The sequence below is a fragment of the Tachysurus vachellii genome, chromosome 26 (genome assembly GCF_030014155.1).
Source record: "Tachysurus vachellii isolate PV-2020 chromosome 26, HZAU_Pvac_v1, whole genome shotgun sequence".
In the NCBI taxonomy this organism is placed as follows: Eukaryota; Metazoa; Chordata; class Actinopteri; order Siluriformes; family Bagridae; genus Tachysurus; species Tachysurus vachellii.
In genome coordinates, this window is record NC_083485.1 from 7,466,739 (window position 1) to 7,481,737 (window position 14,999).

A 14,999-nucleotide genomic window follows, 5' to 3' on the forward strand; every position below is an offset into this window, starting at 1 on the left:
TTAAAATTGTGTAAAAAAAAAAAAATAATAATAATAATAAAAACCCGGAACAAAATTTAAGGTTGGTGGCATCTTAAGTCTAACCTAGTGAAAAAGTATTCATCTATTCTTTGAGGGAGAGTTAAAAGCATGTCGCTCTGGATATTGGCTGTCTGAAGTGTATCTGCCAAATGCCGTAAATGAAGCGGGTCCAGAAGAAGAAGCGATCAGATTAGGAACTCTGGGCTCTCGGGAGTGATATGTAAAGATCTCCAGAGACATTTCATTGATTGTAATCATAATGGTTTAAGACAACGTACATTATGTGCAAAGTGCAGGTAGGGACAGCCAGAAGGTGACAGACATGAGGGACATAAAGCCAACCACTCCACAGTCAACAAACCTGAGTGATTTGTGAGGGTGGTAGGGCGACAGCATTGAGACATCCCAGTCCTCCAAACACTCTATGCCCATAAACCCTCCAACACACCAAAAACAATCAAAATATATCAGCATAACAAACAAAACAAAAATTTACTTTCAATTACCTTCATCAGAACACATGAAAAAAACAAACTTCTTTGACTGTTGCAAGTTCTGGAAAGACCTCAAAGTCTACTTATACCCTGCTCATCTGTGATTTTCAGTACGGTATTTTCTGGAATGGAATACTTCTGCTAGACTGAATCATAACTGACACTTCGTTAATCAAGTTGACATATTATTTCTTACTGTTTAAAGACTTAACGTTACTAACCTTACAAACCGTGCATATCTTACCAGCACTGATATCTGAGAAACTGCCTTCCTCCAGCTTCACATATTTCTTTGTTCCTCTGTGTTTTACATTTATCAACATCTTGATAACTTAATTTTCAAAAGAAAATAATTTTACTACTAATAAAAGCAACTTGTGGTCTGTGTAGATGTAGAAATGTACGTTTTTCGAGCAACTAATATGCAGCAGGGTGGGTAAACTCTGCCTATTTTAACAGACCACGTAGATGATCCTCTTTTAGTAGCCAGTAGCCATGGCAACTGTGGACTCATGAGCATGTAGGGTTTGTCCAAAGAAATGCTCTTCCTTTACTGCACCCTGTATTTTGTAAGCCCGTTCACATTATTCAGCTCACCTTTTTAGCTAGTTAGCTAGACAAGGTTTAGTAACCTAGAAAACAGTGCGTTTGCCATTTATAGTACATGTAAAATTGTCTTGTCAACACTGGAGACAAAATTGTATTGCTAGCTATACTGAAGGGATATCTCAATATTATGCAATTTGAAGAGTAAAACCATTTTGGACATCAGCCATCAGAAAGAAAGGTTGCTTTACAGATGAACTGTAAATAAAATCAAAACTTTTAAAAAAATCTTATGTCACCATGATTTCCACTGATGCCATTACGTCTGTGGAAGGCTGTTTGTATTGCTTGTATCAGTCAGCCAAATGTAGATCATTCACATACAGACACACACTATCTACTTGCACATTATATATCACTTCCAGGTCTAAGCATCTGGACATTAGACACATTAAGACCACAACCATATGTCTTGTGCTGTGTTTAGTTTCTTTTTTTTGCTGCTTTGACAACACCTCTGTAGTCTCCAATGACTCACATGCCTGCCTTCTCTGACAGCCAGTGTTGATGCTTTGATGACAGTCTGCCCTGAAAGTGAGTTTTTCTACTTTAATATCACAGCTGTCATGACTGGGATGGGAGCTGATGATGACATCCCACTTGGTGAGAGGAAAACTGTGACCGACTTCTGCTATCTTCTGGACAAGTCAAAACAGCTCTTCAATGGCCTGAGGTCTGTATGACAGGGTACTTTCTTTATCTTGTGTAAGTAATTTTGTCTTTCTGAATGAACATTCCAAAAATCCTAAAGGAAAAATAAACCCTGAGCGACTTGTGTAAAAGACACCAACATGCACCTGCACATAGTGGTCAGTAGGGGCAACATATGTGCATGTATTTGTTGAAGCATAGATAATTTGATCTATTTAAGTTTTAAAAAAATTAATAATTTTGGTGTTAGCGTGCATGTAATGTCACATGATTAGGCATAGGGATTCAAGATGGCGAGCAGGGTGGCATACTGCTGTAATATGTAGTGTAGTATGTTGCTTCTTTGATTTTTAGACAGGTGTCAATATGATTTGAGCCAGATCAGGTGAAGAATATTGGTGGAGGAGTAGAAATTGTAACTTCTGATCATTAGGTTGCACTGGTAACAAATTTGTTTCTCATGCCTCATGTCACTGTCCTGAAAAAGTGTGAATTGACCTAATTTGGTACACAGAACTTTACTTTTTTGTCATTCATTCATTAAATATTTGTCCCAAATAATTGTGATTATTTAATTCAATGTCTTTTTTAAGTTATGGCTTGCTGTATACAAGTAATATACTAAAAATCTTTAGATATTAAAGAAACAGATTTAATGCATAATATATATCTTTCAGAAATCTGAAAAGTCTTTAACCTGTCTACAAATGGAAAGACTTTAAAACACCAAATTAAACCATATGTGCAGGTTTCAAAAATTTGAAACATTTATACAGAAATGTATAAAAAATACAGAAAAAACATGATAAACTGTGACAGAACAGACCACCAATGTCACATTCCTCAAAAAAAGCCAAATGTGTTATTTAATGGCTTGGTTGACTATTGATGGCCGTATAAATCATTTTCTCAGAGAAACAGTACTTGTTGCATAAATGTGTATCTACCTTCTTGCCAACCTGGAGACTGTCCGGAGTTACTCAGACAGTTCCTTGCTAGACCACCGGGGGCCTGGAAAGTGGTTCATTGCTCACTGGTACTCCAATGTGGACGTTGCCATGTCCTTTTTTTATTGTTTTCACCTGTCACTTGTTTTCCCTTGTTGCACTGCTTTATATACGTATGCCACGCAGTACCTGTCATAGTCAGGTGCTTACACTTATCATTTTGTGTATCATTTTGTGTGTCATGTTATCCATACTGCATAACTCATCTATACTCCTACAGTACCTCTTGTGACAAATGTTAAAGCACATTCTCTAACTTCCATGAGTGAATTTAATATGGTCCCAGGAGACCACAACAAGGTGTGCCAGAGTGAAAACATGATCTGGGCAGAATCAAATGTAAAATGTTAAATGTTCTGGGCAGAACCTACACTGTTTTTCTTGCATTCTAGTTTTGACTATAACTGGAACACATTCCGTTCAGGTCTATTAAAAATCAAAAATAAGGACCAGCATTTCAGTTTGCCCATTCAGAGGGACTGCTTCAGATATCACATGCTACATTGAAGCTTGGCTTAGTAACACAAAACCAACTTTGTCTAGTCCTGACTCTCTTCCACCCCTGTAGCCTTGCCACTATGAATGTTTCAAAATACCAGATTAACCTCAGCCAAACCACAAGATGGTTCAGCTTTTATTTTCTAATTGGAGGTCTATTGGGAGGGTTAATGAAGTACTTTCCCTGATTTCGGAACAGTTTGCCAAAACACATTACCTCATGTCTAATGATACAATCTCACATCTGATCACTGACCTCTGGCCCAAAGTGATGTGGTGGCAATTACAGTACAGGTAGTAGAAAATATCTATTCTAACAAGGTGTTTGTTATTGACAAGTCATGGCCTGGAAGTTGTCCCTCCCAGCCGCCCAGCCAGGAGAGGGAAAATGCTGCCAAATAAGTAGTAGTGATAGTGATGCAGACAGGGACACAGGAAGCAGCACCAATGATGAATCCGCAAACCAATGATGCCACCACATCCTCAAGCTCCAGTGATGATCTAGAGCCCACCAGGAATGGTGAGATATCTTGCCAGACCTCAGTACCCCTCAACAGCGTGGATGGGGACAAGGTGGGGGCCAAGGCAGAGGTGGATTCCAGAGAGCACGCACGATAAGGAACCCTTGTATGACAGGAGTATGTGAAGGAGGCTGTTGGAACTGTAGTGATTCCAGACACATGAGGTGTGACTGCCCACACCTACAATACAATGCTCAAGAGGACTTATGGGAGGCACAAAGCCCAAAGGGACAAGGAAATTGGGCAGGACAGTGGATGGGCCCAGGCTGCCAAGCCCCAATACCATCTGGAGGGAGCCCAGAAAAGCCTGAGGGGGAGTTGGTGCAGTGCGCTAACCAACGACAATGGTAGTAATCAGATTCAGGGTACAGGCACCATTCCTGAATGATACTGGGGCAATGTTTAGCAGCATAGGAAAAGAAGGCTCCATTGCCAGTAAAGCAATAAATATATAAAATAAAACTGGTACCAGGTGTATAATACTGCTCCTCATGTAACTCTGGTAATCAGGATGAGATTTTGAAAAAAGAGATGTAGGGCCAAATGTAAAGGCAGCAAATCCGGTAAAAGGGTGGACAGCAGTAGGAAATTCAAACGTAAAAATATCAGAAGATGGGAAATATCTTAAAAAAAACAAGGTGACAGTAGAATGGATGGTATCAACCCACATACTAAGGAGTCAACAGACAAAAGGTGAGGATAGGGATAGAGGAAGCATTAGCGAAGGTATCAGAACAGCTGTGGACAAATATTATGTAGGACCGGTAAAACCAGCAGGGCTAGTGAAGATATAGATGAAGCCAGATATTCAGTTGCCATATCAGAGACAATTCCCATGGTCACAACAGGCAGTAGGTGGTATCGGGAGTCTTGATTCCACCCAGAAGCCAGTGCAACACTAATCATTCCAGTCAGAAAGCCTAACTTAGATAAATGGTGTTTGGTCTATGATTTATTACCAGTCAATCAGGTAGTGGTGGCAGAAACTCTGGTGGTCCTTGACAAGCACACAATGCTCTCCAATGTCCCAGAGGGAACAGAGTGGTACACAGTGGGTAGATCTGCGCTCAGTGTTTTTCAGTATACCACTGCATCCAGATTCCCAACCTCTGTTTGCATTCAACTTTGGAGGACAACAGTATAACTACACTAGATTGCCTACAGGGGTACTATTGCCCCCTTTCCACCAGAAAGAACCGAGTGCTGGTTCAGAGCTAGTGCTGGTGCTGGTTCAAAGTTGGTTCCACTGGCGAGCTTTCTAAGAACCGGTTTGCCTTTCCATGGAGTAGAGAGCCATCACAGAGCCAAGTCTTACGTCACTGTATACGTGTCATCTTTCCCAGTAACGTTAGCGCAGCAGGGGAAAACACAAACACATCATCAACAATGGAAGATGTTGCTTTACTGTTAATGCTCATCACTTTGCGAACCTACATTGGCATCCAACATGTACCTGCAGCTCGATGTAATTTGTATAAATGGAGGTTGCAATCGAGAAAGTACATAACATTATTTTATCATTAACACGGAAAAAAATTAGCCTTAGCATGTAGCTACCTACTATCATGTGTGCTAATAATTGATCATATTGCGTAAAGTAAAACTGTAGTAAACATTGGTATACTTAAGGTACATTATCAAAGTTGCTAACAGTAACCCTGCCCACAGCCCCTGATGCAAGTGGCTCTTAAGTCTAGACCAGCAATGTTTTGGTGCTATTTAAGAACCACTTTTCCTGTTTTAGAGACGGTGCTTTGGGTGTCGAAAAAGACTTTTAAATTAGGCTCTGGCTCTGAATCAGCAGTCAAGTGTTGGTGAGCAACTTGGACAAGTTACAAATTACATGCCGACAACTTACAGTATATACGCCGAAAACCTATGGATCTGTAGCAAGACAAACATGCAATGTTTAGCTGGCATTAAATGGGCACAAGGTGAGCAAAGAGAAATTGCAGTTTTGCCAGAGGAAAGTAGAATACCTGGAACAAGTTCTGGAGGGGACAACGTGGAAAATATCTAGGCTATCCATAAAGCAATGCAACCTCAAACTGAGCACCAGATGCTGTAATTTTTGGGCATGGCAAGATTTAGTAGAGCGTGGATATGTGATTTCATGCTTAAAGTACAACCACATAGAGATATGATAAAAAACCGCAGACCAGACAAATAAATGCTCCATTAACCTAGACTGCAGAGGGACAGGCCATGTTTGACTTATTGAAAACCACAATGGCCGAAGTTCAGATTACAGCAAACCATTCCATTTGTACATATCTGAAAGAAAGGGCTCCTGTATTAATGCATACTTCAGCACAGCTCTAGATAATGTTGAAAAGGGTATGCCACCCTGCTATTGTGCAATGGCAGCAACAACCTTTGTCTGCACCTGCATCCTGTGACACAGTACAATAAAATGTACGATAGAAAGGTGCTATACGATTAACCTAACATATAGAGTTGTATTGCTGACAGAAGGAGAAAAGTAAATTAGTAGTTAATGATGTGAGACTTAAAAGTCTCAGGGGGGGTTGTAATGTTGAGAAAAACGTAGTAGGGAAAGATCCTTGAAATAGTATATTACACGCTTTTGCTATTTTTGGAATGAAGTAGGCAACTAAAATGACAACTCTAATTAGAGGCCAGTAGTAGGCCATTTCCACTTTAATCAGGGCTTTCTCAATGATAACAGCTAAATCTTGGTAGATTTCATAAATGTTATTTTTGTGTAGTTATGAGCATGACAGCTGTGCTTCAACTTTTTCTAGGACCTTGGGGAGGTTCACATTGAATTTGGTGGCCAAGCAGTGAAGGTGTGCTGGCAACTTTCTTCTTCTTCTTCTTCTTCTTCTTCTCCTTCTCCTTCTTCTCCTTCTTCTGGCTAGGGTGTCTGTGGCATCCCATAGAACTGCTTGTAAAAAATGTGAATTGTGGTTCACTGGAGTAACCTTCTGACCAAATTTGGGCCAAGTGTGCCAACACTAGCACCATTATTGGGTGAAATTTGGGCCTATTTTTATGGTATTAAACTTTGAACCATTTGAATAAAATTTGAAAGCCAGGAGCCCTGGATTTCTTTGTACCATCGTCACCAAATTTAATCACGTTAACAATACATTTCATGACCGCAACACTTACAGGTTAAGTTACAATAACATGAGATATGTAAATGTTGCCATCTAATGGTTTACTTCAACAGTTTGCCGGTAATGGGCCAGCAAAAAACAGCAAACAGAAATTTAGGCTGTGTCTCTGCAATGATGTTGTGCATGGACAGAAAACTTGTCCTGCTCTGAGGCTATGCAAAAAATTTCTTCTCAGACCACTGGTTAAAATGTAAAAAATGCTCACATCTCACTGGTACATTAGCTAGTGGTCCTAAGCCAAAAAATGGTCTCAATTGGTCTAAAAGAAAAGGACATATGCTAGCTAATTTCCTTATAATCTGAGACCAAACCTGTTTCTTTATTTTTTTCTTAAGTTGACTTAAATTATATAGTATTTATCAAATTTAAATTTTATTTTTAAAAGCAAAGGTTTGCCATACCAAATGTTCACTTTGTTTTGTTTATTATTTAATGCTCTTTATAGTATTTTTCTGTAAGAAACATTTAATTTTCTTATGTTTGTAGGCATTAACAGCAGTTTTTTGCACAGTACTTTATAGTCCACAAATTTAAGATGTATTGAACTACACTTGTTTGTTATATTTAATTGTACTGGTAATTGTAAATGTAGGTTTAATTGTTAATTGCATTACACTACTCAGATTTGGTGGTGACCACTTGAAAGTCCATAAACAAGTATGTAGATGGTTTTTAAATGCCATCTATTTCTAAAGTTTCAGTTAAAATGCAGTCTTGGTTAGATTCTGGGATTGTCCTTTTTGCTTCCTTTGAAATTAGAAAAACACTGATTCACCCAATATGACAAGGTGCCAAATCTGTTTGTGAGCATGATGGCATATGGGAACACTTTGGCCTGTAAAATAAAAAACACTAAATCTCATCAGTCTTGCAAACTAAACTTCACACCTTAACTAAATAAACTTCAGGTTGCATTGGTTAACATATAGCTTAAAGACTTTCTCTGTACAACAGTGGCTTAAAGGCAATCACACTGGTCAAGTCACATTAAGCTGATTTGTATTCAATCCCATTTTCATACAGTAAGTGTTTTTAATCCATACTGGGCACATCAATCTTAAAATCATTCATTTTTTCAATGTGAATGTAATATAACTAGTAAAACCAGCTCTTTCTAGCATTAGGATTCATTAACAGATTCACATAAAATTATTTGTGAATAATTGTCAAACTAATACAGTAGAAAATGCAACATTTGCATGCAATTAAAAAAAATCGATTAATTTTTATACATTTCTGTTATTATCGCTCTCAAAACAAAACAAAAAAAAGACCACAAATGTAAATTCACTCAATTGCCTCAGTTGCTATAGTTGAATAAAACTGATTGCTATTGCTTTTTCTTCTTTAATAGCAAATCTAAATTGACTATACTGTTTAGAATTGCACTTTAACTATAGACTTATGGTTGGTTGGATGGTTAAGTAAAAAAATTAATTGAAATGAAATGATACTCCCCTTTACCCAGCAGGCACATGTTTTTACTACTTTTATATTGCACTGTTGATAGAAGGCATATAGAGAGTAATGAATGAAGCCAACATTAGACATCCATGCTGTCTTGCCTAAAATATATCTTTTAACTGAGCATTTAGGTATACATGGTAACCGTGTTCTGAAACATTTTTGTAAATAAGAAAACGGAGATGAGCAGTTGTGTGTGAATGTAAGCATATAAGCATGGATTGTTTAAGAGGGACCAGTGAGTTCTCCTTCATTCTCCCTCATATGACCTTGATGTGTGTGCCTGCATCTACCACCAATGTGTGTTGTAAAACCAACTTTGTGTTCACCCTAGAAAGAGGTAAAAAAAGAAAAGAATGGATAAATTAAGAGAGGAGGATAATGATGCCAAATGTAGTGACCAAGGGAATAAAGGTGTGACCTGTGACCAAGAGTGAGCAAGTAGATGCAGAAGAGCAAGGGGACAGTGAATCTTAAAGTTGTGCTCAAAAGATTGCATACCCTGAAAGAAATTGTTAAGCAATGCCATTTATTAGGAAAATATGACTGATAATGCAAAATATTTTTTCCTATTCACGGATAGTGGTTACGTGAAATCATTAATTATCACATAGTTGTTTGACTCCTTTTTAGAACCTAATTATGACTGAAATCAACTAAACAACCCTGATCAAAAGTTTACATATCCTTGAATGTTTGGCCACATTATAAACACACAGGCTGACGGCCAGAATGGCTATGAAAGTATCCACACCTGTGACTCATTGTCATTGTAATTAGTGCATAAATAGTCAGTGAGATTCTCAGCTCATGAAGTGATGCACTGACTTGGCCGAATGCTGCACCATGGGGAAGACAAAAGAACTGCCAATGGAACTGTGTAATAATGTAGTTGAACTTAAAGCAGGAAAAGTGTATGAAGTGATATCTCAACACTTGAAAATGCCAGTCATTACTGTTCAAACTCTGATAAAGATGTTGAAAATAAGAGGTTCCGATTGAAACTAGACACGGTCAGGTAGAACAAGAAAGATTTCACCCACTACTTACAGAAGTATTGTTCAGGATGCAAATTAAAAACCCATAAACAACTTTGAAAGAAATACAGACTGCTCTGGAAAAAAGTGGTGGTGTTGTTTCAAGGAGCACAATAAGGAGGTACTGACCCGCATGGTCGAGTTTCCAAGAGAAAGTCATTTCTACGCCCATGCCACAAGCTTCACAGCTTCTGGTGCAGAGTCATTTGGAGTGATGAGACCAAAATTTAACTTTATAGTCACAACCATAAACGCTATGTTTGGAGAGTAGTGAACAAGGCCTATAGTGAAAAGTACATCATTCTCACTGTAAATCATGGTGGTGGACCTCTTATGTTTTGGCTGTGTGAGCTGCAGTGGCACAGGGATTTTAGTAAAAATTGATGGCAAGATGAATGCATGTTATCAGAAAATACTGGCAGACAATTTGCATTATACAGCACAAAAGCTGCGCATAGGATGCTTTTGAATGGTCCAACATGACAATGATCCAAAGCACAAGGCAAGATTGGGCCTCCAATAGCTACAGCAAAAAAAAAAGCTGAAGGTTCTGAAGTGGCCATCACAGACTCCTGACCTCAATATCATTGAGCCACTTTGGGGAGATGTCAAAGGTGCAGTTTGTGCAAGACAACCAAAGGCAAAAAATAAACAAAAGAGGGAAAATTAATTCATAAACCATTTTTGCTTCCAATTTCACTTCTTTATTGTTTGTTTTTTCATGGTTTACTGCCTTGACTTCTTAATGACGTATCAATAAGAAGTCAAGACAATTTTAGCGCATTAATAGTGGTGCCGGATTACATTCCACTAAATAATCTATATATAATACACACACACGTTTGTGTGTGTGTGGTTTTATATGTGTTTATTTATTTATATATATATAAATATATATATATATTATATATATATATATATACACACACACACACACACACACATAAACACAGGAACAATTCAATCCATTAGACCCTTTTATTTAATTGTGAATGTTTTCTTTTTTTTTGTTTGTTGTTTTTCCTTCCTCTTTTTTAATGTTTGGTTGTGGATGAATATTAAAAACTGTAAAGTTATGTAGGGTCTATTTTGATGGATGTTCTGTTTGAAAAATTAAAATTCAAGGTAGAACCTGAGTAAAGTTTCCTGAGTTTTGTGACTGGTAGCTTTTACAGAGCTATCTGGAATTTATTAAAATTGACAGGTGTCTAACCCTGCCTGGTGCCCAAACTTAAAATAAACAAATACATTTCAAATACAACTCAGGGGCACCATCGTTACAAGACTTTATTGATACAGAGGGAAATTCGAGCATTCGGTAGAAACGTACAGAATAACAAGATTATCACAAAGAGTAAACCAATCACCCACCCACTCAAACTAATTCTCAGCAGTTAATCTGTAAGCAAAAGACATTGTTCTCAAGTCTGTATAGTTTAAAATGTTGACCCATGTAAGTTAAAAACTTATGTAGTAGCGTTGTCTATAAGGCACAGCAGTGAGTGGGTAGTGCAGATGCAAGCAAGTTCTGTGCAAACATTGGGGAAAAGGTGTGCAAATGTGGTAATTTTTTTATGCTATATTAATACATTTATCAATTTAACTGTAAATATATGTGATTGACAGTCATTCTCATATTTTTATTTATTTATATTTTTTGTAGAGATCTCCCTCAGTATGGACACAAGCAGTGGCAGTCCTATTTTGGCCGTACCTTTGATGTCTACACCAAACTTTGGAAGTTTCAGCAACAGCACAGGTTATCCATTAATTACAAATAATAATAATTATACAGAATAAAATAATATACTGATGTTGTGCAACAAATACTTTCTGATCATTAAACCCAGACATTACACTCATGATAACATATATGTCTTTTGGCAAAAAGCAAACTAGCAGCAAATTAACAAACTAGGAACCACATAGCACATAGGTTCTGCTTTGCAACTTTTACTGATACCATTTCATCTTCTACTGTTGTAATTTGAGCAAATCTGTAGCACTTATTTAGTGACATAACCAGCTGAGCTCATACACAGTTCTTTCCATATTGGCTTCATATAGAATAAGTTATATAGAATAGTTCTAATTGATAGTCAAGATTCTTTCATTGACACATTTATTGTTATATTAACAAAGATGCACCCTCAATAAAAGATAAATAAAAATGTGCTCTCAGAGGGTATGTGGTGTGTGTTGTGTGATAAATGGGGAGAACAGACAGGTGCTGGACAATCGATACGGGCTCAAGAGGTGGCAGATTGGTGAGGTGGCCTCCAAAATCGGCCAGCTCTACTACCATTACTAGTAAGGCTGGCTTCCTAAAAGCTTTGGTTTGTTCATTGTAGGATCTCGGATTGCTCTAATGAGTGTATTTCTCATGCTCTCCTTATTCAGTCTCCGTACCTCAGAAACCAGCTACTTAAATGAAGCATTTTCCTTCTACTCAGCCATCCGCCAGCGATCATATTACTACCAGGTCAACAAGGAGGACAGGTGAGAATGGACTTGTTAAAAGAACAATCATGCCTAAAATGGAATACATTCAATTTATTCATTATATATTTATTTATATTATCAGCTTTATATTAACACCTCCTTTGAGGTTGATGTTCATGCACACTTGTATATTCTTGCACATTTTCAGAGAAATCATTATTTATCATCCACTTTATTATGCTGGGCGATATGGCCGAAAACTGTATCACGATATCAGTGTTTCATATCGGTCGATATAGATAATTATTGAACTTTTTTATGGCCCATTTAAAATAAGGACCAGGAGAAAAATATTACATTTAAACATTTTTATTTTAAGCTTAACCTTCCTCTTATCGTAATCCCTTCAGTTATTAAGACAGAAATGTCAACAACCAGGAAAACTCAAATAATTATAATGTAAACATAAGTCTAAAGTCACAATGAACACTTAACAATTATCTTTTAACATTTAAGGTGCAAAATGAAAGAAAATGTAAGAAATGCTTAATAAAGTATAATAAAATAGTGCAAAGTGTTAAATATAAACATAGAGAAACCTGAGAATTTAGTGCAAGTTTAGTGCTAGGAAGTTCACTAGCTGTTCACCTTCTGGTGAATAAAGTGTTTTAAAATATGTGCAGTGTTTTTTAAGCATATATATAAAATATATTAATCAGAATATAAAAGTCTCTCTCTCTCAACATGTGTGCTTTAAAAGTCTTTAAAGGAACATGTGATTGCAACGAAAAAAGGTAAACATATCAACATGCTCAGAACTGAGGCTTGCCCTGGGCTTTGAAGAAATGTTTCCTCATGCTGAAAACAGACGCTCTGATAGTGTCCCAAACCTTGGACATTTTCTGTTGTTTTCTCCTGTTTTTTTCTTCTCTTTGACATTGTTATGGCGCCCTTACATTTTGCAGCCCGCATGCGCCCTCAAATCAAAAGACCGCTTACTCCTCACAGACTTTGCACACACACAGGCGCGCGCACATACACACATAAAATAATTGCACAAGAACGTGACGTGAGCTTTAAAATGAATTAAAAGAGGCTTTGAGGCAGAGGAATTTGCCTCGAACAATTTTTGTAATCGAGTTACTCGAGGAATCGTTTCAGCCCTAGTTATAATATCCAAAAAACTGCCATACTGGCGTGCTGACTTTTCCTCTTTTATTTACAATTTTCTCTCTCGCTGCGGCTCATTTTCTGCTCATCGGTCGCCGGTTACTGAAGAGGAATCCAGCACGAGACAACGATATGGCGCAACCAAACATGATACTGTTACATGATTGGCTGTTAGAGTGTTAATCCCCAAGTTGCTAGGTTACCAGAGAGTGAGTGCCTTTGTTAATGCAACCAAACTTGCTTCGCAACCTCTGTTTTCTTCCGACGAAGAATAAAAAATATCGAACATCGTATCGAGCACATTTTATATCGCTATCGATCATGTGTCTATCGCGATACATATCGTTATTGTCTTATCGCCCAGCCCTACTTTATTATGAACACCACTTTTGGTGACTCTGTCCACTGTAGCCTCAGACTCCTTTTCTGCTCTTGTAAGATAGTCAAGTATTGGCATGCTGTGCATTATGAAATTCTTTTATTTCTCACCATAGCTGTATAGTGTTTATTTACCATAACCTTCGTGTCAGCTTAAACAAGCCTGGCCATTCTGACCTTTTATCAAGAAGGCATTTTTATTACCTTTAACATTATATAGCAATCAATTTGTATTAATCTCAAAAATACGATCAGCTGTTATTTCCAAACAGTAGATGTATAATGGAACATCATAAAGCCTGTCATAGGCAAGTGGGGAAAATGGGGGCACCACAATGAAATTACCCAGAACAATGTCATTTTCAAGAACAGGCTATCCCTCCAAATTAGATGAATGGACAAGATGAAAAATTATCACGGAGGCTGCCTAGACACCTACGTTAACATAGTTATCGGCTGAAATAACTAGCAAGTACTGGTTGCTCCTTGATGGTTACAAAATTCTTTGTAATTTACTACAGTAAAGTTGTATTTTTCATTCTGAGACAATGTAGATTGTTTTAAGGATAATTCTAAAAGATAGATTTTTTGGCAAAAACAAGACCATATGCATATTGATTGAATGTGGTGGCTGATGGGTGGCCGAGGGACTCGTTGATAGCTGTAAATACCACTATTTTTGCAAAAAACCTGCAAATCTTTCTTTGACAGCTGAGCACAGATGTAGAGAAGAATGTCAATGCTTTGAAATCATACAGTTAGAACATAGATCTAATCTAATTTACTATAAAATGTGTGGAATGGCTTGACTCGCTGTGCACAGAACAGCACCTCTCAAGTGAAAAGACATGGATCAATTTGTTATGGGAATGGAGGAATAAAGGAAGGCTGTGCAACTACGTTATTGTTTACTATTTTCCTTTGATCTGTTTCCTAAAACTTTATTTGGTAGAAGCTATATTACATTAAGCATGGAAAAATATCTTGCATGATTTTACATAACAGGGGTGTTGTTCTATAAACTATTTCTCTGCTAGTTGTGAGCACTATTGCCTTGATGCTGTGATCATATATAATACTGTAGCTCAAATCACCAGGAGTGAATGTGATTATTGATTTGCCCATTCTGGAGTTGGAAAAAAAAAGATTTTATTTAAACACTGTGAAAAATAGTTTAGTTTTATATAAATAGCCATTGAAAGAGCAGAAGTGGAGACAACAGCATATTCAACACTATAGTAAAGAAGAGCTCTTGGTGTGGGCTATAGCTCTTGGCTTGTGTCGTAGCTCTGGGCACAAACAGAGCTTTTATATTTTAGGTTTTGTTTACATCGCATGTTTGTGCCTGGCCACGTGCATTGTGTTTTGAATTAAGAGTATGTGGTCTTATCATGCATTTTATGTCTCTGTCTGAACCATTGTTTCCTTGTTTAACTGTGTCTCATTTTTTCTGTGTTACTTCCTGACCCATGACTGTTTTTTATTTATTCATTATTGATTATGATTTCTTCATGTTCTACCTGTTTTGACCAGTACTTAAAATACGATTAAGATTTTTGGATATGCC

General features: G+C 37.4%; 1 protein-coding gene across 7 annotated transcripts in view; it reads left to right on the forward strand.

Moving 5' to 3' along the window:
• scai (suppressor of cancer cell invasion) overlaps positions 1-14,999 on the forward strand; it is a 66,433-nt gene that overhangs the window by 7,398 nt on the left and 44,036 nt on the right. For 4 of the 7 annotated variants that reach the window (XM_060862964.1, XM_060862965.1, XM_060862966.1 and 1 more), the window contains 4 exons: positions 1,683-1,794; positions 11,106-11,201; positions 11,666-11,752; positions 11,843-11,941. In XM_060862964.1, the coding sequence (XP_060718947.1) occupies positions 1,688-1,794; positions 11,106-11,201; positions 11,666-11,752; positions 11,843-11,941 (389 nt within the window). In that variant the 5' untranslated portion in view covers positions 1,683-1,687. Of the gene's footprint in view, positions 1-141; positions 1,795-11,105; positions 11,202-11,665; positions 11,753-11,842; positions 11,942-14,999 lie in introns of those variants that run through there. The other 3 variants (XM_060862961.1, XM_060862963.1, XM_060862962.1) reach the window with 2 other exon arrangements.